The sequence below is a fragment of the Acromyrmex echinatior genome, chromosome 15, assembly GCF_024713525.1.
Source record: "Acromyrmex echinatior isolate Ae372 chromosome 15, ASM2471352v2, whole genome shotgun sequence".
Taxonomy (NCBI): domain Eukaryota; kingdom Metazoa; phylum Arthropoda; class Insecta; order Hymenoptera; family Formicidae; genus Acromyrmex; species Acromyrmex echinatior.
The window spans coordinates 4,845,767-4,870,684 of NC_141866.1; the positions used below are offsets into that span (position 1 = coordinate 4,845,767).

At 31.1% G+C, this 24,918-nt stretch overlaps 1 protein-coding gene across 2 annotated transcripts; it reads left to right on the forward strand.

Moving 5' to 3' along the window:
- The first annotated feature begins 732 nt into the window (after window positions 1-732).
- LOC105145024 (UPF0392 protein F13G3.3) lies at window positions 733-24,612 on the forward strand. 2 transcript variants are annotated; one of them, XM_011054322.2, is made up of 8 exons: window positions 733-1,271; window positions 14,427-14,474; window positions 16,194-16,472; window positions 18,033-18,238; window positions 19,936-20,137; window positions 21,039-21,266; window positions 21,907-22,217; window positions 22,575-24,612. In XM_011054322.2, the coding sequence occupies exons 3-8, from the start codon at window positions 16,221-16,223 to the stop codon at window positions 23,080-23,082; spliced, it is 1,707 nt and encodes a 568-aa protein (XP_011052624.1). In that variant the 5' UTR covers window positions 733-1,271; window positions 14,427-14,474; window positions 16,194-16,220; the 3' UTR covers window positions 23,083-24,612. The 2 variants fall into 2 exon arrangements, with proteins under 2 accessions (XP_011052624.1, XP_011052623.1); XM_011054321.2 differs by having other exon boundaries at window positions 734-1,271; window positions 16,206-16,472.
- Window positions 24,613-24,918: the final 306 nt, after the last annotated feature.

Sequence of the window (24,918 nt, forward strand, 5' to 3'; positions counted from 1 at the left end):
ATATATTAATCAATGCAGAAAACACCTTCATAAATAATACGATATTTGTGCCAAGAAATGAAAAAATTTGACTCTATAAAGCATACACGAGAGATACAAATTTCTCTCTTGCGTTATTTTGCCAATTATTAGAACAAAATACTTCTTATAATACGTTAAATATCATGACGATCGTATTAATGTAACAAATGTAACGATGTAAACGTATATCATACAACAAAATTAGTTTAGATTTTAAATGTTAGTACATAGGATAAAAAGTGTGATATTCTCAATGCTTCTTTTTTTATAATTAATGTATATAAATATGTGTATATAATTTTATATACAATCCATGCAGTTTTCATAAATATATTTGTATGTACCTGGAGAAAAAAAAACTCCAATTTGCTCCAATTATTACATCATATATGTAAAAAATTGGTGCTTACACACGACTCCTCGGTAAGAAAATTCTTTCCTCGACGCAGTAAAATTCCGCGATAACAATTTACATAAACAACATACATTTCGCGCTGCCATTGTTAGACTTACTTATATCAGAAATCATTTCTTATTCGTCGTTCGTCAAGATCGTCAAATCGTCCATTCGTCGTGCCGCGGTGCCGCATCGCGTTCGTAGTCCTCCGTGCTCCGTACGCGCCCTTTGCAGGTACATACGCAGGCGTACAAACAAAGCATCGCGCGACCAATCACAATCGCGGGTGGTAGAGGGTGCTTCGATCGATGCAGTGGCGGCTGGTGGCGGCGGCGCCGGCGGCAGCCGAGCCGAGCGCGTTCACGTCGCCGACGGTTGACGTTGGTTTGGTTCGCGCGGTTCGTTCGGCGTGGTCGGTGTCTCAGTGGAACCCGCTGACGATTGGCCGATCCAGGATCCCGGCCGACCCGGCGGGCAGGGGTGCGTGCGTACTTTCGTACATACGTACACTACGTGTATATTCGCGCACCTATCCATTTGTCGACTGTCATCCGCTCATCCGCTCATCCGCTCGGGGCTATTTTTCCCCTTGACGCGTCGCGCAAACGTTCACCGTCTATATTTCATCCACTTCTCGCAGCCGTCGAATGCGTCGTGACAGCGTGCCGCTCGTTGCGCTTTTTTGTTTACCCACCCGATGGTTGGCGACGCTCGAGATCGCGATATTCGCGATATGAACGCGAGGCGCACAGCCGGCGGTGGCAGCTGTTACAGGGACCGAGTCGGAATCGGGACCGAGATTGAGACACTGCGACCAGGCGATAGGACGTCGCGCAGACATCGAGAGTTAATCGTGAGTAGCCAGTTTCTTCTTCGTTCCTATTGCAAAATCTGCTCTGACAGAAAGGCAGTCAGATCTGCCCGATGCCTTCGACCGTTCGGTGGAAACGCTCTCTCGGCTGCTTCGTGGCGCAAGCTGTATGCAAGGGTTGCGCCGCTCGAGGGTTGCATCGAGGTCGGTGTACTGCGCGGCACGCTCGATACTTTATTTTCACCGTTTTTCCTTCACGCGCGAAGCGAAATCAACCCCCGGGAACTCCCGCGAGGCGGATAGACTCGACCTATCCTGCGAATGTACTTTAATTGCTGATAGTCGGTTCTTATTTTGAGATCGTCCTAAATAATGTCTTAAGATGCTAATACAGCCCTGTGACTGGTATTCTCATATAGGATGATATTCATAATCGATTCTTGTATTTAAGACTGTCTTAAGATATCATAAGCCAATGTTCGCAAAGAAGGCTGTATTAGCATCTTAAGACATTACTTAAAACAGTCTTAAAATAAGAACCGACTATGAATACCCTCCATAGTCTGTTCTTCAGAATTGTCTTAAAATGTTAATACAGCTTAGTGTTTAAGCTGGTTGATTCATGATATCTTATTCTTAAGACTGTATACGATGACTGTATAAGATGATCTTAAATATAAGAATCGATTAAGAACACTGGTCACTGTTCTTATTTCAGAATCATTTTATTTAATGTCTTAAGATGCTAATACATCTCTACAGCTAATATTCATAGGCCGTTCTTATTTCAAGATAGTCTTAGATAATATCTTAAGATGCTATTACAATCTTCTTACAATATATTACAATTGGTTTATGACATCTTAAGACTGTACTATCTTAAAACAGTCTCAACAAGAATCGACTGTGGATGCCTGTGATTGGTTTGTGACATTTTAAGTCTGTATTTAAAAGGATCTTAAATATAAGAACTGAATTCCTGAATCTGTGATTAGTTCATGATATCTTAAGATTATACTTAAGATGGTCTGAAATATAAGGACCGACTACGAATATCCTCCCCTTCCGATCATTGAATACACTCGCAGGATAGGTCGACTATGAATACCAGTCAATGAATCGTTGAGGGTAGTTCCGGAAGGGTTGGAGGATTTCGTGGAATGAATTGCGGGTTTACTTTCAGTGAAACAGACGATAGCAGCTTGAGAAATCTATTTATACCTTCTGACTCAAATTAGTAGTTACATAAATTTAAGGTGCTTTTCATTTATGCCTGTTTCTACCAATGCAATGTAGATTAATTATAATCTCGATTTAATTAACTCTTTATCTTTTTCTAATTCTTAAAACTAGAAAAGGATAAAAAGTAAGTTATGCATCAAGATTAAAATTTATTTACATTTATGCTGATACATTAAAATTAATCTACATTGGAAATGAACATTAGTGACTTACATTATTCTATCTTTCTTTACATTAATGACCAACAAAGACAAAGCGATATTTGTATCGACTTATATCAAATGAAAAGCACCCAACTCTGTTATACTTGTTTCGAACTTTACGAATTTTCGGGTAATAAACAGATGCGAATTCATAATGCCGTGTGCCTAATTCTTAACTAACGTTCTTAATTAACGTTTCAATGTTCCTCTTCTTCATTTCGATATTCCAGTTTTACGACTATGCAATTATGAGGAAGTCCTTCATGAATTTCTAATTAAAGAGTTTGTGGAAATCCTGGGCTTTTATTTACAGCACCATAATTAGTTCCTTTTCATTTTCACTATTTCCAACAACATATTTTCAGACATGTAAAGCTTCTCTTAAATTCATCCTGTTTTTCTACAATTTTGTTAAATTTAACCCGTTTCTCGTTGCTTTGCGTGTTAAGCATACAATTAGCTTTTCTATTATCGATTGTGCTTCTTCTAATTTAGATCTAATTTAAGACCGCAGTCCGATTCACGCTCACAATGCAAGAGAATCATTTCATTCTCGTTCATCAAATATTAAAGAGCAAACAATGCTGAGCGTTGTGAACATCAAACCTAGCCTAGATTTAATCAGTTCGTATATTTACTTTATAAATCACGAATTTTCTTAAATTTTTATATTTAATTGAAACGCTGACCTTCTATTCACATAATTACCTCGCATTACAAACAATAAGTTATAATCGTTAAAATATTAATAAAACATTTTTTTAAATAATGTTAACAATACGAGAATCATATTAGAAAAGCATTTTTACAATGAATAATATAGAAACTTCTCCACTGATTTATTATAAGCCTGAATTATATGTTATTTGGTATTTTAGTAATTAGCATATATTTTCTATTGGATTAATACCTAAAAAAATTATAGCAGCTAAAAATAATTCAAAAATTTATATTTTTTTAGCTGTCAGCTAGAAGATGCTAGCATGCTAGTTGTATAATAAATAATGTAACATTAAACATACAATTATGTGTGATTACGAACAGTTAAACAAATAATTTCGCATAATTTTTCAAATCCTTACTCTAAAGAATTTAGAAGGAAAAAATGAAATTCACTCCAAAGAATTTAGACAGTTTATTCCGTCAATGTCTCACATGACTTGTATAAGGAAAATTATAAGTGGAATTGTCTGAAATTAAGAAAAAGTATATACAAGATATATCCTCACACATTTCTCACACATTATTTTTTAACGACACAATCTTTGATAAATCTGAAATCAATTTTTATTTAGTGAAAATTTAATTAAAATGTGGGGAGTCATTTTTCACTCTTTTTGACTTTTTACATAATATATCTTCTTAAAAGCTCTAAATTAAAATCTTATTAAACTAAACTAAGATTAACTAAATAATTAACTAAATAATTTTAATTTATTTGTTTCGTTGAGTTTCATTTGTGAAAAGGTGTTTTTTTCATATGCTTGTGACACGAAAACTGTATTACAATATGTCTGCTAAAAAAAAATCTCTAGATGAATTAAAGAATCTGTTATTAAAAATTTATTTGCAGAAAGGGACACAAGTAGGGACAGAAAGTAGGACATTCGCAATTCTTTTTTGTGTGTATCCTTAATGTATGAAATATTTTATGTATATTTTAATAATTTTCATATACAACATATACATATATGATTTCTCACTCATGCTTTATATCAGCAGAAAATATGTGTGTCTCGTTGTTATTAATACAGGTTATCTCAATCTTTACTATATACATGGCATATATCGGGATATATGATACAAATTGAAATCGCATAAAATGATAGCTTGCGTGACAAGTAACATTCATGTATATTAACATGCAGATTTAAATTTGGCCTTAGGTCTAATTTACACGATGCGTTTTTATTAGTAACTAGCACGCTAGTCTTCTAGCGAACTAAAAAATTAGCTAAAAATACTTTCTATAAATTATATACGTTTTTAGAAAATTAATTTTAGAAAATTAAATTGAAAAATATAATTTATCAAATTATTATTTTTAACTGTTAGTTTTCTAGTTCACATACCAGCTACTAATAAAAAAGCATTGTGTAAATCAGGACTTATCGATAGCAGTATTTACGTCATTTATCGTACAAATACGTTCTTCTAACATGATTCTCATTATCATATAATTATATTTGTGTCATTTACTGATTAGTCTGATTAGTCTGATTTTCATCGCGTATATCGCCGATTAAACGATTTTCGAATAAATACCACTGATACTGTAATAATTATCATCATAATGTACCCAATGACATTCCGCCCAACATCAATTTGGATGCTTTATTGTTTACTAATGTTACAAATTGTTCTCTTGTGTCTATTGTATATACGTATTTACGTACTACAAAATATAAATACAAATTCATTTTATATATAAAATAATAATCACGTAATATAAAAACAAAAAATTGTGCGTTATTAAATATATAATTACAGTGATTACGAATTAAGCAAATAATTTCACGTAATTTTTTTCCTTTCGTGAATGTCTCTTTATCACTAATCTATATCTATAATATATTATAATATTAAAAGTAAATTGCGATGGTTAACAAGTTACTGTCTAATTTTAAATTATATATTATAATATCCATGACAAGTACACTCTATATCCATGACATATAAGTAAGAAATGAAGCCTATAATGTGTTGTAGCTGAATCTTAAGTGCTTTAAATAATTCCATGTGAATTTATATACCACTACAAATGTAGTATATAAATTCTCATGGAATTATTTAAACCACTTAAGATCCAGCTTAGATCGTTATAGGCTCCATTTCTTACTTACCATATTATGCATTTACATTATATGATCCTAATAAATCATTTATATTATTTTTGTGCACAGAAAAAAATGTTTGATTGAAGTTGATTAATCGGAATTCTGGTGAAAAATGAACGATCCAGAATTTTTATTAAATCTACTACTAGATTTCTGATTAAATCTATTAAAAATGTTGATTATTTCAACTAGAATTTTAATAGATTTAACCAAAAATCTTGTAAATTTAACTAGAATTCTAGATCGTTCATTTTCCAGAATTCTAGTTAATTCAACCAAACATTTTTTTCTGTGTGTCATTATCCATGACATATTATAATATCAAGAGCAAAATCATTTTTAATGTTTTCACTTTTCAGCGATATATCTCGGTAGCGAAAGATAGGGAAAGATAAATCATTTTTACCGCCATCGATACCCAGCGAGATAGTTTAGTCACCGATTTTTTTCCGTTTTACGTAATGCCGACAGGTGAACACACGTTGGCGAATAGCTAGATAAAATGACTTCAAGATAAGAGGATTAAGTGTCGCCTATTCGCGCGCGACACATCCGTGCAGAAGTGAGGGAAAATGCGCGCCTTCTTTTCACTCGCGCGGACGTGTCATTTATAAAAAATCATATCCTTTTGTCTCTTTCAACGTCATGGATAACATTTCCATCGTATCGTCGGTGAAAAATTCAAGATTTCGGTACGGGAATCACAAAAGTCGATGTTTAAATGACTACGAATCGCTTATCTTTATATTTCCCTGTGATGCTCTTGTTATTAGAAATCCTAATAACGGAATTCGAAAGGATCGATTATGTATCTTGAGGTGAAAAGTAGAAAAAAGTTGCCGATATCGACATAGATTTCCTAAAGAGATCGTTTATTTTTCGAGAACTAACTTTTGTACTTTTGTACTTTATTAATACTGATAAAAACATATCTATTTAAGTAATTAAAAATATAAAAACTCATAATTCATATACTTGTGACTTATTTCTATACAGAATCAGCTAAAAATGAATTTTACAAATGCAAGAATAAAACTCTTATGATTTTCTTTTGCAAATTGTATAGTTTAAATAATAGTGGCTATATTATTGATATTACATCATTTTACATGTTTGTAGTTTCCTGAATCGATTTTATTTATATATTTTTTCTTATTTTTGCCATAATACGATTTTAAATATAAAATCAGGGTGTATAGAGTTGCTATCCATCTTCTTTTTTTTCTTGTATACTGTTCTGTTTTTTTGGGACGATTCCCCAAAGGTGTTCAGGACAATTATGAGCGATAATTATCCGAAACACTTTTGGAAAATCCCCTCGGACGTCCCCGAATGCCCTATAAAGGGAGTATCCGGGGAAAAAGAGGATAGCAACCCTAGATGTAGTGCAAACCTACCTGTAATACAGATCATAAGCTAACTTAGGGGTCCATTCTGTAACTCTTAACGACTGCAACTCTTAATGACTGTAACTCTTAACGACTGTAGCATTACAGTCGTTAAAAGTTACAGAATAAGCCCTTTAATCTTCATAATGCTATGTTATAGTCGATAGCCTTATCGGAGCTGAAGGCATGTATTTATATGAAAATTCTCAAAAAAGAAATTGCGCGTTACACGTTTGTCTTGCAGAATTGATTATTGCAAAATTGCAAACAGTATTATAAAAATTGTTGTATCTGACAAAAGGCACTTTTTTTAGTTTGTATATATTTATGCTTTTGAAGTTTTATTTTTATTAAGTGTGTTGGAATTAATTCGTAGCGTTTTTTAATGAAGATGTTATTTATTTCATATGAGCATTAAAAAATACATTAATGAAAGTACTTCCCATCACTTGTAAAACGCTACGAATTAATTCCAACACCTAATAGCTTTTATTTAAGAAATATTGTCCATAAACAAAATAGTATGTCGATATTGGCGATTTATAAAAGTGAACAAATTTATTACGTGTTGAAATTATAATATTCCATAAATTCGCTCACTTTTGTAATTTTCATCTCATTTCAAGATACAAAATCGACCCTCTAGCCATGACAAACTTTTGATTGACTCGGTTTTTACAACTTCAGTGAATTAGAATAAGTAAGATAGTATAAGTTAGAGTGAGATAGCATATACTTTTTTCTCACTCTTGTTTTCATAAAAATTGCTCGTGATCAGACTCTATTCTGATCTCTGCTTATTATTGGAGATTATAGACTTTTCCGAGTCGATCAACATCATAAGAGATTCGCTACGGTGATCATTATTCGTGCAAAGGTGAATAAAGTAAGTTCAGTTTGTTCACATGGGATTCTGTTTTCTTGAATAAAAGGAAAAAGAACTCTGTACCACGTTTCCGAGCAGAATCCAACATCGTCATATTCTTGGTCTATTTCTTTGATTATACAGCTGATATCACATCATCTTGTGTACATGGAGCGCTGAACAATCAGCTGCAATTTTAAACGGAGACGCAAACGTTATTGAAGTCTATTGATTCTTTTAATAATAACGAACATTCACGAGAGTAGCATAATAGGTTTTTTCCAGACGATCGAAGTGCAATCAAAGCTTTCGAGGACATTCGGCATATGCAATATGTGCAGATAGATAAATTAATAAACATTTATACAACAAACATAGACTATCGCGGAAACAGACAAATTAAAAAATTAACACTGCGAGAATTTATTTATGTGTGACGTAGTTTTTATTTAATTTTGTCGACGTTTTTAAAAAACAATACATTATAAGAAATCTACATCATAACATATAAAACACACACGTAAATAAAGATATATTGCGGAATAATTATAGGAAAAAATACAATATTAATTGGCTTTTTTTGCTTAATTTATTTTTGCATATATGGAAGAATATAAAATAATATAATTTGTAATATAATATTGTACAATTTTTTTACTATATATTTACCTTCCTTAAGGTAGTCTGTAAAGTTCGAGATTAATTAATAGTTACGTTCTTCATTTCCTTATGGGGTTTCTCATCGGAAATCGATTCTCTCAATTTCTCATGCCTGCGGCATTTATTCTTTTTTCTCTGCCTTTCCGCATAATTCTTTAATTATAACCTCGGCTACCATAGTTTGTTTTATAGTAGAATATTTCGTCAGTTAAATTTGCAATTAAACTGTCAGTTGCTGCCGTTGAAAGAACTACTGTCGTGCAATTAGCGATGGCGACGATTTCATCGTCGGTGCGCGCAGAGACACTTTATTGTTCGCGCACTACGAAATAAATCATTCTCACTTCTGTGCCTGCCTTAATGAATCATTCATTTTCAGCGTCACTAAATGTTGAGATTCAAACAGCGATACGAAAATCGATGCGATTTGGTGCAATAAAAGAATTATTGATACCCATATTGAATTATGAGCACTAAAAAAATTAGGGATGCACCGATGATAAAATTTTTGAATACCGGATATCGGATATTCGACAAAATGTGACATTGAATATTCGATATTCGGCCGGATATCCGGTAGGACTATTATCCAGCCCATATTTTCCGATATCTGGTACGAATTCCCAAAAAAAGAGAAGCAAAGGAAAAATAGCGTTAATAATTTTCTTTTTGTCTCCAAAGTAAATAGAAAAAGAGGAAAGATGAACTGTGCAAAAGCTGAAAGGAATAAAGTTCTATATCAATAATATGACATAAACTTTCAATATAAAATTTTAACTTTAGTTTCTCTCTTTTATATGATTTTATAAACGTTTTATATTTTTCACAGATATACTATTACTGCAATTATAAAAGAAATAAAAAGACTCTTTTTATATATAAAATTATTACTGGGAAAAATAAAACCGAAATTATATATATATATATATATATATATATATATATTTATGCTAAATATTTTCAAAGTTTTATTTTTAAATTCAAGTTTGTTTATTTATCTGCGATTCCGTAACTTATTACAAGTTCATATATGCATCAGAATTTAAAAATACCAACAAATAACTTAACATTCTTTTTTTCAATACATTTTATTTTTTCAAATTGTAAAATGTTATCGTTTATATTGGTTTTAAACTAATAAATATTCTGTTACCGATATTGTATTACTTTTTTTGAACTGTTTTTGAAGCGCTATGAATATGAATATAAAATCTCTCGAAAATATTATATCAAAAATATCCTATAATAATTTCATTTTTACAGTAAAGGACTGCACGAATTTTTATATGTTTTTAGCGTTGCTCTGTCAAAATTTCTTTCAAGATAATCACTAGTAATCAAGGTTGGCCAAATAAATTTTTCATATTTGTGAGATGATCAATGGGAGGGGGGAAGGATTTGGTTAAAATCAAATTTAAATAATGATAAATTTATATATATTTTATATATATATATATATATATATATATATATATATAATACATATTCATCAGTCCTCATATCAAATGTGGTTCTCGTCCAAAGAAAATTCCGCCAATTAAAACAGCATTGTTTATTAAAATATTGACAATAAAAAAATCTAATAAATTAATCATTAAAAATTTATATAGATGTCATTCGACATATGTGGAAATTCAACATGTCAAATTCACATGTATGGAGTATTCTACTACTTCACACACAGATTGCTGGCTTTGCCAGTAATCCTTTTGAGCCAATGGAATGAACGTTAGTTTGCAATCTTGGACGGTGTCTCCCCTACGGTGTATTACCTACAGGTCATGACGTAAGAAAGCGAAGGAAAATTTCCGATGTCGGAACATATTACAGCCTAGTAAGGGAATCGATCGGCGCAACAGGCGGAAGGAAATAATATCCGTTGCGGTCAAACTGACCGGATTGCCCTTAGGACCTCCCGTATTAATTTCCGTGCTATTTAAATGTTAAAAAATAAAGTTGTGAGAGAGAGAGAAAGAAAGACAGGAAGTTAATTATTAATTATATCATCATAATTTCAGGCGAGTATATTCATTTACACTTCATTCATTCATAGTTACTCTATTGTCACAACCGTAAATAAGGCGTCTCACTTGGTGGAAACTCATAAAATATTGAGAGTTCTGAGCAGAGTTCTATTTTCATTAGTTCACAGGCCATTAAAGCCGAAAAATCCCTACAAAATGAGATGCCAAGTTCGCACATGATGAATTTTGTCAAACAAAGATTAAAACAATATTTTCTTGTGGGATTTAAAAAGATACATAGTTCTCTGAGAAGTTCTGACGATTAACATTACATTTATTTTAATTTCTAAACCTTTTCTTTTTTTTTGTTGATGATCGGAATTTCTCAGAGAACTATGTATCTTTTAAAATCCTACAAGAAAATATGGTTTCAATCTTTGTTTGACAAAATTCATACGTGAATTTGGCGTCTCATTTTTGTAGGGTGAGTTTCTCGGCTTTAATGGCCTATTTGTTTAAACTATATAGAACTATAGAACTAATGAAAATATGCTCAGAATCCTCAATATTTTATGAATTTCCACCAAGTGAGACATCAACTTCACGCCGTGAATAATTAAGTTCGAATAAGGAGAAATCTTTAAAAAACTCAATTTGTTTTCATAATAAATTGTTTTGCAAATATGAAACAGGCACTAATTTAACAAATTTTCTACGTTGATTGAGTATCAAGAATATAAATTCTTATAAAATGTACTAAAAAAAATTAATCGGATATTTGTAATTAGTTTAGACTTTACTGAATTATTGTATAAAATGTAAATGGAAGAATACCTATAATACCTAATACCTATAATACTTCTTCTTTATAGAATGAGAAATTAAAGCACTTTTAACGAAAATGTTGAAAATTTTCTAAAATATTCTACGCTTTCAATATTCTTTTTACAAATTCAATATCTTTGAGGTCATATATAATTTCGCATCTCTTTTGAGTTGCATGTAATTAAATACGTAGGAAAAGTCCATTGTTTATTTGTTTCATGGCATAATACTATCCGTCAGCAAAAACATTAAAGGTTGCTAATTTATTACAATCCTCGGCGAGTCTCGGTTTTAGGTCGCCTTCCTCATTTATGCAAAACTAGTGCAGTTTCGAAACAGGGGCTCTGGCTTATTCCTTTGTAAAACAAGTACGTTGTAAAAAGGAATGCTGCTTATTAGTAGCAGAAAGCGAGTCAGTGAATTGAAACAGTCAAAAGTTAGTACTGACCCACTCGTGGCTGACTGTACGAGGACTTATCTACTGCGGCTTTCTGCTAACGAGTTATATTATCATGTCGTCGCAATATCACGTAATTGTTATGGTTTTCCACGTCATATGTAATTTATCAGAATATTCTTACTTACTACATTATAAAAAATGTATATATATATATATATATATATATATATATATATATATATAAAATATTATAAATTTTTATAAAGAATAATCCATATTAAAGATACTATTATAAATATAATATATATATATATAGTATTTTTAATACGAGAATTGTTTTTATACATTTAATATAATATGTAAAATGTATGATATTTGTACTATAAAGCCTACTTTAAAGGGTCTGTAATTCACGATTAAATTAGGAACAGAATTCTATTTATAATATTGCGTGTCGTGTAACGTAGAAAACGTTTGAAGAAGCGAATACATAAGGAAAATATTATCAATGACATATTTTTTAAGTATATCACTTTTACAGGATGTTTCAGAAATAGTTGGCTAAACTTTAAGAGCATATTCCACTTATTATAAGAATGAAAAAAAGTCGTAAACATGTTCGGAAACACTTCCTTTCCAAGTTATAAACATTTAATATACATAATAATACACATTACAAATTTAATATACATAATAATATTTAACACTGATTTTATATATATATATATATATATATATATATATATATACACATTTTCTATGTGTATATTTTACTTCTTTAAATGTTTTCTATGTTACACGACACACACTATTATAAATAGAATTCTATTCCGAATTTAGTTGGAAATTATAGATCTAATGGGACGGTGGGAGGGCTTTATATTATATTATAAGATGAATATTATATATTATAAAAATATACTTACTTCTAGATATAGTTTCTTTCTAGATATTGTTTCAAAATGAGATAATACAAGACAGATTTTTCTAAAGAATCTATCTTGTATTATTAACTTTAGCTTAGAAAAAATAATATAAAAGTGTAGTGTGTGTTACAATTCATTTGTATAATTTTAATGTCAAATCTGAAAGAAAGATATAATAAGGGAAAAGTTACTTACAGTTTTACTGCTAATATATATTTTATTATATAATATTTTATTTGTCGTAATTTTTTTTTCAACGCTATTTTGATAGCAAACTTTAAATGAAAAGTTTGTTGAAGACTTAAGATAAAAGCTAGGCGATAATAGTGAAGTAAAGTTGTAGTTTTTGTTCGCAAGTCTTCTACGAGTGTAGTTTCTATTTTTCGTATAAAGTGTCAAGATTTTAAAATATGTTATAGTAAATCCGAGACATCTTGTATACGTAACATCGGATTTGACTGTCTTATTCCTTTATAAAGTGTTCCGTAAACGACGAAACCTGTCCCCAAAAGATAAATTGCAACGTAAATCTTCAGTGGCACGACTTCGCACTGGAGAGTGTATATCTTTTCATAAAATAAAATAGTCCAGAAACGATCTGATCATGGCAGAAACTAATGTAGATTCGTTTATTAATGTTCAACGAAATCTGCAATTTTAAGTTATGATTTCGTAATCATAAGTTACGTCTTTCAAAAGAACATCTCAATATTTTAAGGAGATAATTAAGCATAAATTCGTACTATAGAATGTATTTCTTTCTACTTTCTATAAAACTTTCCGCGAAACAAAATAAATGATAATCTGAATGATTTGAATATAATGTGGATTAGTGTATTATAACGTTCAATGAAATCTGCAATATTTATGCTTTCAATAATGAAGACCGTTTTGATATTTCGAAAAGATAGTTAAGCATAAATTTGCAAATTTAAATATGTTGCTTTGAAAATTGTTATATTTTACGCATATTTATGTGATAACGTTATTTCTTATCTTTGCAAATTAGTTATATAGAAAAAATAATTGATAGTTTCGTCAATATAATGATATAGTAATTGTTTATAAATTTATATAAAAAAAATAATTTTATGATTAAAATAATTTCACTATACGAAATTTGATGTGTATGTACTTTGGAATATTGGCACAGGATTATTTTCTATCTTTTCCTTTTTCTCTAAAGAATTCTATTGTTGCACGTGATCCAATCGTTAAGAATTTCAACTGTCGTAAGACTATAATTCATGCTGCGGTGTCTTCTTGGACACTGTAAGATTACGTTAGCGTCATGACTTTGACAGCACCTAATCAGATATACCGTTAAAATATTCTCGACTTGACTACATTTTCGCGTTAATGTATAAGAAGTCAGTCGAAGTCAGTGGTGTCGTAAAAACAGTTTAGTCATCTAATACAAAATGTGCGACGCATGATTTTGCAATATGTTATAATACTTCGAATAAAATTATATTGGCTTCCAATTTTATTTTAATGTATCGTAAAGAATTGGATTCGATATAATTGTGAGATCGTAAATGAATATTGTATTAATCATTAATTATTAGTATCATCATTTTCCAGTGAATTTCGTGAAATGAATAGTCAAATAATTTTCTATTTTATGTCTATTGATTTTATCATTGATATCAAATTTTATCGAATTTAGTTTTTTATTAAATTTATTTTTAATTGTTATTAATAATATAATTCATTTTATTTCATGAGTAATGCGCATTATGGATAATAAAATGATAAATTATGTAGATAGCAAAATATTCCGCGGATTAATATGAATTTAAATAGTAATAAATATATAAATCTGAAATATTTCATTTTGAATAAAAATAAATTAATAATTTTCGAAAATGAATTAATTATTTCCAGGAGCTACTATCCCCATGCTTGGCAGCGATTTTCTTGGAACCACTTTAAGTAAGTAACCGATAACATAAATTTAAATATAATTAAAATTTTCTGAGTTAAACTCTCTAAAGTTACAAAATTAATATAAACGTAGTTCTCAAAATTATATAAAAAGTACACATCTATAAAACTGTCTGCCACTTGTGAAACTAAAATGCAACTTTTGCTATAATACGTAACAACAAGTACCCATAAGTGACCATAATGTTATAACGTCTAAACAGACTGGAAGAAGTAATTTTGATTTCTGGAACGTCTCCAGAATGCACTACAAAGTAGACAAGATATCTTATTGTTAATATTCCATAACTCTCTTCGTCTCCCTATTCCATAATCATCTTTCCTCTGTATATAATGTTTTATAGTTAATATATAGTATTATAGGAAAAGAGAGAAATATATGAGAGAATTAATTTATCGATTATAGATTATTTAAGCTACTTATCTATCCGTTAAAGCTCGTTCTTACTGAAGCCAATCGTATCGATCGGCATATAGGCTTTTTTCTTCTTTTATATTTAAAAAGAAGAAAAAGCCAGACTAATAGATACGATTGGCTTCAGTAGGGACGAGTCTTTACACTTTAGGGTCTTAGCATAAAGATGGTTGTAAAACGAAGTTGTAATCGTAGGTCAACACACAATGTTTTGGTCAATCTACAACTATGACCTATGATTTACGTTTCACGATTCAGTTACGACCCATTTTTGTGCTGAGGCCCTTACTCGTCTTGTACGAGATTGCGAGGCAGATTGCCTTGCTTGCTTTCGCAGTTTATTCTTGATCTAGTAATGGTCACCTTTATAACATGAGAATTGTGTACATTCAAAGTATTATTGTCTATAATACATATAATAATTTATAGTATGTTATAGGTATAGTATGGTTAAGGCCACGATAAAACGTTGTAAGTAACAAAATTGTAAAAATGCATTTTATTTTATAAATGGATTTTAATTCTATGTTTCATCATATGAATATTTGTGGAAAGTGTTGCCAACATAAGCGGAGAAAATGGGCACTCAAAACATTGTAAGTCCATTATGTATTTGACATTTTTCTTTGAACTTACAACGTTTTAAAATGTTAACAATTTTAATACAATTTTTAAAAAATTAGAATTACTTAATTACATTTTTTGCAGAGATTGACTGCTCATATTTTTAGTTATTACAGTATTTAGTTATTAATTTTGTATAAAATGTTTGAAGTGATAGTTTAAAAAAATATATAAGTTTTTTCTTTCTTCTAAAAAATTAAAAAATAGCACTTACAACTGTTTTACTGTAGTACGTTTCATAATTATAGTTTAGTTTATATTTCGACAATTTTAGCGTTTTTGGTATAAGACCTTATGGATTTTGACATCATTTTTTTCAAGTCGTCAAAGTTATCAAAATCTTCGGGCCACCGCACAAACATTACTTTAATGCCTTATATCATCTTAATTATGTTATCCGTAAGACATAACATAAGCAACACACACACACACACACACACACACACACACACACAAGAAAAGAACATAGCGTAAGGAATGGTAAGGAGCTTATGCTATGTTTTCTTTGTACGTTGCTTACGTAATGTCTTACGGATGACTATATGTAACGCAAGGCTACGCTCTGACGTAAAATGGTATAAAGCACTACGGTGCTACGGCGATGTTCGTGCGATGGCCCTTCCGTGTTTTGATTCGGACGAGAAGAGCGCGAGTGACTATCTGTGAAGTGTCGCTTACAGAACCATCCCTCGAGTATGGGCTCGAGCAGAAGATCCGGCTCTGGCGGGAGTCGAGCGAACGCTGGCGTTCTCAAGGAACGTGCCAACCTGTCGTTCATGCTGGTCGTCATGTTCTTTGCCGTGTTCGGTTTGATCGTCCTCACGGAAATATTTCTGATCGACGAGAGGCGCGGCGTAAGCATCGGAGGCACCGGCGTACTCGGGGGTCACAGAAGTGGTCATCGATTACCAGCTGCGCCTGATCGTCCAGATTACGGGGAAATAGGAGTAAGCATCTAGAGAGAAAATTCCTCACTATCTCGACGATTCACGTACTTTCACACTGTTTTATTCTGCACGCGACTTCAATCGCTTTTTTCCTCTTCCTGATAAATTCATTTCGATTTTTGCATCTATAACATAATATAGATTCTATATTATTATCTGGTAATTTTCCTCATCACTCGCAGATATTAACGCAGGTATAAACGTTTTGAACTATTCAATAGTATGAAATGTTTCGTTTTTTTTTCTTATTAAAATTTGAAATATTAAAATAATACACGTATGACAAAAAATATTATTTTATATTGTACAATATAGTATCACAATAACGATCTCGTCATTCTTATTTATTTTTATATGTCTTATTTTGAATATTACACTGTTTATTCTTATGATATTTTTGTTGGACAAAGAGCTGTAATTATTAAAGCTATAATTTTGAATTGTTTTCTATAACTATTTATTTTTATTAAATTCTTTTAATTTATTTATAATTATTTATTGTCTCGGTAAGCCTGGAAACGTTTTTTTTATTTTAAGTTAAAGGATACAGAATGGATTCTAAAATAAGGAATGAGATTGTCGACTTTATACGTCTTTCTTCACAAAGGAATACGAACAAAGCAAACATATATACAAAGTAATGGTATCAAGGCAAAAAAACTCAGGTGAAAAGACCGAAAACTTTATTTACCACGTACAACATCGATTTCTCGAGCGTACGCTCCTTCTTTTCCCCTTCCTTTCTGTTCCTTCGTCGATATCTGTACTTGCTATATAGTTTATGCACCCTTTGCGTCTAGTACCGGACAATGATTCACGCGAACCGCCAAGAACTTTGAAGGAAAAATAGCTCCGCACAGCAGCTTGCTTGAACGACGCCCCAACGTGGTTCGGAAAAGACATACGACCGCAGTGGAAAAGTTTAACCGGATACGAGCGAGCGACCACCTGACAAATTAGTTTGCTCGATCCCGTGGAACTTTCTTCATCCGTTTACATCTCCCGTCGAGATACTGCGAGAAAAGCCCGAGTATTTTAAAACTCGTCTAGCAAGTTAACCGTTTTAAGAAGCTTTGAGTTTGAAATCTGACTTGATTTTTCCGAAGAGACAAACTGATTTTATAGGTCTTGTTCTATTCATCATGCCTATTAATTGGCTTAGAAAAAATTTTATAGTTTAAAATAATGAAAATACTAACTGATATTTTAATGTTTCAAACGTAAGAACTAGAATTTTTTTAGGAGGATTGAGAATTAATTTTTTTTCTTTTTTTTAAATTCGATATGTGGTGGCAATTTTACAAGGATATATTTTATTATTATTTCTTAAATACAAATATTCACGGAAAGAACAGTTTACCGAAGCATTTCAAAATTTAATTAGATACTGATAAAAAAATAATTATATTAGGTCGTGTAAATAATTACATTGGACGCTCAAGCTGGATAGAATGTTAAAACTTTTTGCAGCGTTACTAACATGCATCGTACATCAATGTATAGATCACATTAAATTGGTATAAACTTTAGAAAACATTTAAATAATCTTAATGTCTTTAGGCCGAAGATTACGTTGGTTTGAAGGGTAGCTTTGATGAGCATGTCGGGTTACTGGTGCACGGGGAGAATGGAGGACAGAAGACAGTAATACACCCGGATCCGCGTGGCTTACCGAGCTTACCGCCCAGCTTGGAAGCTCGTTTACCACAGTTGGATCAGAACCTAAAGGTTACGCATGCTGAATGGTTGCCAGTCACTAATACGAGGTTCGTTCATTTGTGCGCGATAACTGAACAAGAACTTGTATTTTTTTTTTAATTTCAGTTTTAAATTGCATTAATTGTACTTAACCGTATAATAAATAAATTTTGTTTTAAGTTATGTTGTTCAATATTATTGCTCCTTAAGGACTCAAAATAATTCTTTATACTTTTTCAAGTAATTAAAAAAATCCGTATGATACTTTAAGATGAAAAATAAAACATTAATAAGATAATTTTTATTTGTCTATACAATTTTATTTAAAAACACGAATTGCTTTGGTTGTTAAATATGAATTCCTTCTTCAAACTATGACAATCAAACCAAGTTAATTGTTATTTATTTTATAACTTGAAACTACATTTTGCACATAGGATTCTAGCAAGCCAATTTATTTTAAAAGTGAGGAATGTCCATAAAGTTCATTTTAAATTTTACCGTAACTTATCAGAAACGTGTTATTATTACAAGAATTATTGAAATCAGATGTATTTGCCTAAGCCTTTTTATCCGTACATTGCTCAGAATCAACGGCTTTTGCAACATCTTGCTTTTCATTGAATAATTATACTTCTATTGATAAATACGTTAAGTTTCACCTGTTCTAATAATACTATTAGGTTTCGTGAAGCATTACAAATAGTGCAACAATTATGAGTGTTTAGTAATTCTTTCAAGAGTAATTGTCATAGTTGATTCATCAGGCCATTTTGTCAGAGAAGAATTAACGAAAAGCGTAATAATGTACACTACAAATGAGATAACATATGCTCAATAATTAATTCTTCTCAGTCCTCGTGGCCGAGCGACTTCTTCATATGACTTCTTTCATATGCCTGTGATGCGCACACTGATACACAGTCATATGGAACCTACAGTTTAACGTCGATTTCGAACGACAAAATTTTATTAGAGAAGTGCTCTTGGCAAAGATATTCTCGGTGAGTTGTCATTTCCTTCCGAGAGAAGACACGAGCTTATGAAAATATTTTTGGTTTTACCGAGAATCGAATCCAGGATCTCTAGCATAGCAAACCAGTGCGCTGTCTGCTCTACCACGCTCGCTCTCCAATAATATATTAATAATATACTTCCAATTTTTACAATACAAAATAAACAACACCATTGGAGTCTTTCATTATCTATAGATGCATACGCTTTAGACATTCACGTGCTGTATTACTTCATTTTATCTTCCTTCCGTATATGTATAGTGAACGATGAATATAGAATGAAGCTTACAGCGCGTGAGCATCCGTTGCAAACGCAGCTTATGTGTTGACGAATCATTTCAAAACAACATTGAACGTGTATCTGATATCACTACATAGTGATATCATCTCGTAGCCTTGTGTGCATATTTTGTTTACTTCCTGAGACCAGTATTCAGAGTGCTAGCAATAAATATGGTACTAATCACATTACTAGATAAACAGGTGTTAAACATGTCCGTTTAAGCTAAAATCACATGATTTTGATAATTCTTATAATAACAAAACATTTCTAATAGACTAAATAAAATAATTCAATAATTCCAATTGGGTCAGGAGCCGGGCTTAAACTTCTACTTTAATTTTATTCTAAAGTTTTGCACGTTAGATTATATATGCCGCATGAGTAAAGATTTAATCAGAAGTTAAATTGCCTCATATATATTCTGAACACAGTTGAACAGAAATAATGAGATATGTGCTTGGTCTAGGTTCAAATTTTTCGTTTATTCGGCATATTTCGACAACAGAGTTAGCGGCGCGGGTACGCCGGCTGGCAAGAGTCAGGGTGTAGTACGTGTAATTAGCGCTACGAAAACCAGAGGACCGGAGCGTGTTTGGTGTAGGCTCTGGTATCGACAGCAAAACGGTGCAAACGTCACTATCTCGGTAACGGTCGCTGCCAAAGTTAAGGTATGCTCATCCCAGAGAAACAATTTTGTTTCGAGTTATCTAACTATTTCAAACTCTAAAGAACAACGCCGTAATATTATCTTAATATTAATATTTCAGTTACCTTGATATAGCAGATGTTTTGAAAGTATTTATGAAAGTTTGGTTTATTAACTGTACGTTATATATGTGTATTTATTAAAAGTTTGACTTATTAACTCCATAGGAAAATTAACTCCATAGGGAAATTGTAAAATAAAACAAAAGAAATAAAGTACATTTAATAACAGGAAAATTAAAACCTATTGTAATAAAATAGTTTTTATTTTTATACAAAAAAATTAAAGCCTCTTGAAAATTATGACACAAAAATGATATTGCATTTAGAATACACAGAAAAATATTTGAAATTTATCGGATCTTTTAATGCGAATTAAAGAACGACATAATAGAGACATATTAAGTAATGACATAATAAAAATATACATTTTATTTTTTTTAAATAGTGTTTTTTTAAATATAATGTGAAATATAGTTACAATTTACTTATTTTATTTATTAATTTTAATTTTTATTTGTCTGTATAATATATTTTACAGTTTTGATTAATTTTATAGATTTTATAATATGTATTTAAATTGGTCTAGAAAAACCATCTATATTTTATCGAAAATAAAGTGAGAGAAATATTTATTTCTATATTTAAACTGTGGAGAATAAAATCAAAAATATTTTTAATTAAAAACTGTTTTCAAAATGTTTCAAAACTTTTATATAAACTTTTTAACACTTTCAAAACTAAGATACTATATTCGAAATATATTCAAGACTTTCAATAATTTTTTGTTTTTAATAAGAATGAAAAATCTTCATTGTATATTCGAAATAATCCGATGTGTCTTGAGCGCATCATTACTTTCAGGTGATTCGGGAGAATTGGAATCTCAAGTACAGTGCCTGCTTCGTGATATGTCCGTTACCTAAAGAATCCCCAACAACGGATAAGGTGCCGGAAGCGGTCAGTGTCGTGGCGAGACTGCGAGCGGTTCCAACGAATCGCATCCTCGTACAGAATCGTTTCGAAAGCAGGACAAATGCCAAGGAGGCTTTGGCTATTTGCGTCAAACCTTTGCATTATTATTACAACAGGGTATGTTATTCGTATAATTAGTTAAATAATTGATGATCTTTACACCTGCGACATAATTATAATTCATAATGTAAGTAATTTATAGATCTATACGACATGTTTTATTTGCTCTTATTATTTGTACTTATTATTTTTGTGTTTTACTCCTATTCGCAACTTTTCAATGTAATTTATTTAAATTTATTGTTTATATTGAATTTTTATTATTGTCGTCTTCGTTTACATTTTTCTTCTAATCTAATAGAATGAAAGTATTTTCTACTTAATATAAATATTTTTACTTTTATTTTGTAATTATTTATGTTAAATAGGCTAATTTAGATTTAAAGGTAAATATAATAAAATGATTCTAGTGAAATATTGTATAATTTTGAATGTAATTCAAATTTAATTTATATTACGTAATATGTTTGATATTATCGTACTAGTATAAATCATAATTTCAATATTTCTCTGTTGTATGTACTTTGCAATCTGGCGATATAATTGTGTATTTATAAAACGCATCTAGGTAAAATAAGCTCATTAATCGATTCTATTTATTATTCTATGAAAACTATAACGGGTATTTCCATGGAGAAATGAATGCATTACGAGATATCTCATATTTTAACATATAAAATCTATTTGATATTTATAGGTTTTGCAATTGGTGGAATTTATCGAGTTGCATAGACTCCTGGGTGCTGCTCATGTCACTTTGTATAACGATACTGTAGGCGCAGCGGCCGGCTGTGCGTTAAAATATTATGAGAACAAGGATCTGGTTACAGTGTTACCATGGCATCATCTTGACATGATTTCCCAGCGGGAAATTCGCACGGAAGGTCTTTTTGCGGCACTTAACGATTGCCTCTACCGATCTATGTACAAATATGAGTATGTGGCGCTCGTAGATCTCGACGAGTATATTATACCGAGGCATAATGACACTATAATCGATCTGCTACGGTATGATACATGATAGTTTCGTGACCTTAATGTACATTATATATACTACAGTTGACACTTAGAAGATAGAACTAACATGTAGTATATTTGGAAGAAAGATTGAAAAGTTTATGCATTAGAATCACCGGAATCATCAAATTTGTAAAATTATATTTATTAGTTTTAAATTAATAATTGTAAAATAACATCGTAAATTAATAATATTTAAAGCTAAATAATTATTTACTTCAAATTTCGTGTATCATGATAAAGTATTTACGTGGCTAAAGAAGTTAATTTCCTTATAAATAATTCATTTTTATAAACTTGAATCTGTTGTAAATATAAAACAACACCTTATAATATAACTGTTTCTAGATGGATGGGAAATCGAATCAACATCAAGTCTACTGGTGCATTTTCCTTTCAAAACGCCTTTTTTTACCTACAATGGGCCGATGATCCTTTCGTGGTAACTAGCCGTACTCCCACCGAAGCCGGTTTGATTACTCTGAAAAAAACACGGCGCAGGACCAAGTTGCATCCACACAAGCAACGCTCCAAATACATCTGTAAACCACAAGACGTGGTGGAAGCGGGTAATCACTTCGTCTGGGAATTTATTCCTGGTCATGGAACCCTGAACGTGCCCTCCGATGCCGCCATCTTGCACCATTACCGTGTTTGCGAGTTTGGTGGTGACGACTGCATCAAGACACAATCGACGGTCGATAGAACGGCCTACAAATACAGAGATCGACTTGCGACGAATGTCGACAAGACGTGGATGGAATTGCGCGCCGAGTGCTCGCTTCCGGAACTTGATCCGGTCCCGGCATTAACACCTCGAATCAAAGCCAACCCACTCGGCAAATCGGTCAGGTAGCGAAAAACCATCGTTGAAATTCTGTGGGACATTGGCAATTTCACTGGTACGCCGAAAGTCGCGAGGACCTATTTCTATAACTACGGCGGTCCGTAGTTTTCTCAAACTGAGCTAAGCGAACTCCCGTCTTTTTTTATGAAACTCACTGAATCATGTTTTTAAATTTGCGAAGCAGGAGAATACGCTTATCAGCGAGATAATAGAAATTGCGAAAAAAAAAGAAACAAGACGCGAATTAATCATATTTTTCTACATGATGAATCCTTGAACGATTAGCGAAATTTGGGGACAACCTATTCCAAGTCTATCGAGTTTGACACCACATGGTGGTACTTCTCTCTTACGATTTTATACGGACTCTTGTATCTGTATCTTACAATTCTTTCATTCGTGCAGCAAATGTGATCGTTTGCGATAAATTCTATTATTATTAAGAAAAATTGTTACGGAAGGCCTAAATCACGGGCTAAAAAAAGCAGTTGGTGATAAACGGCGAGCAACATTAGATATTATTCCTATTATATCGTTATTTCGAGGGTAAACCTTTTTTTTAGATACTTGTAAATTCACACAATGTATCTTATGCATATCCATAGAATCAATAAATAGCATAGTGATATATGTACAATATGTATTTAGGACTGTTAGAAATTAAATCTACAGATACACACAGCCTAGAACACAGCGTACTCTCGAAAAATATTACTTCAGTCCGTTGAAAATTCTGAAATCTAACGCTGAAAAACCCACAAATTTATTTAAACAAAAAAAAGTAATGTGATATTTTTTTCAAAATCTCCAAAGATATTATAAATTTGATTTAATCTAGGATTTAAATGAATCTGTTTGTTTTTACTTTCATATCTTTTTATCCACATGCAAAAGTAAATAACTTTGTGATACAATAAATTATTGTACAATTCTTCCGCGTCTACAATCATCTCGTCTTTTATCAAAAAAATTTATAAAAAATTTGACATAGTAAATTTTTTTATATAGATAAATGTTTTTTTTTTTTTAGAGAGATAAACAAAAGATATTGATTTTGACACAAAATTCTATGATTATTACGTGATGCGATTTAATTCATTGCTAGCAATTATTTAATATAATAAATAACAAAATTTTCATTGATACGAACAAATAAATCGATGGTGAAAATAAAAAACCGGACAAGGGAATTTAATAAAAAGATAAAATGTAATTGTATCACACAGATATAATTTACGAGATGATAAAGGGAAGATTCCTGGCAACTAAATCGGTAGTTTATAATATACCGAATATTGTTGTGGCAGATAAGTTTAGTAAAGTCTTTATATTTATTTATTAATACAAAGAAATCATATTTCTTACGCACACGCAAGTTTATGTATATATGTGTATACACGCATGTGTACGTACATGACACGTACATGAGATGTAAAATAGACTTAAGATAAATACATGTGATCGGTGCTGAACTACAGTCGACAATGTGTCGACGTTGATTATGTTGACGAAATTAATAAATATGATATTAGGACAATATGTACTTTAATTTTCTTGAATTTCCGTTGTGTATTATTTAAAATCACAAACCAAATTATTTATGTAAATATTAATAAATTACGATATAAGTGGATTAAAAAGTATTATTTTTCAAGAAAAGAAAGCAAGACCGTTAAAAGCACATATTTATTATATTATTGAAACAAATTATACTAAAAATACTGTTTTAATATATATTTTATACTGTGCAATAATAATAAATTTGTAAAATTTTGTAATTTACATTAAAAACAATAATATATAAAATATTAATATATTAAATATATTATAATGATTGAAAAATGT

What these genes read in the sequence shown, in the direction of transcription:
- LOC105145024 (XM_011054322.2), top strand. Translation starts at nt 16,221, where the DNA reads ATGGGCTCGAGCAGAAGATCCGGCTCTGGCGGGAGTCGAGCGAACGCT. An exon ending in TTGCCAGTCACTAATACGAG is followed by an intron (nt 18,239 to 19,935) that starts GTTCGTTCATTT and finishes TGCTTGGTCTAG; the next exon opens with GTTCAAATTTTTCGTTTATT. An exon ending in TGCATTATTATTACAACAGG is followed by an intron (nt 21,267 to 21,906) that starts GTATGTTATTCG and finishes TGATATTTATAG; the next exon opens with GTTTTGCAATTGGTGGAATT.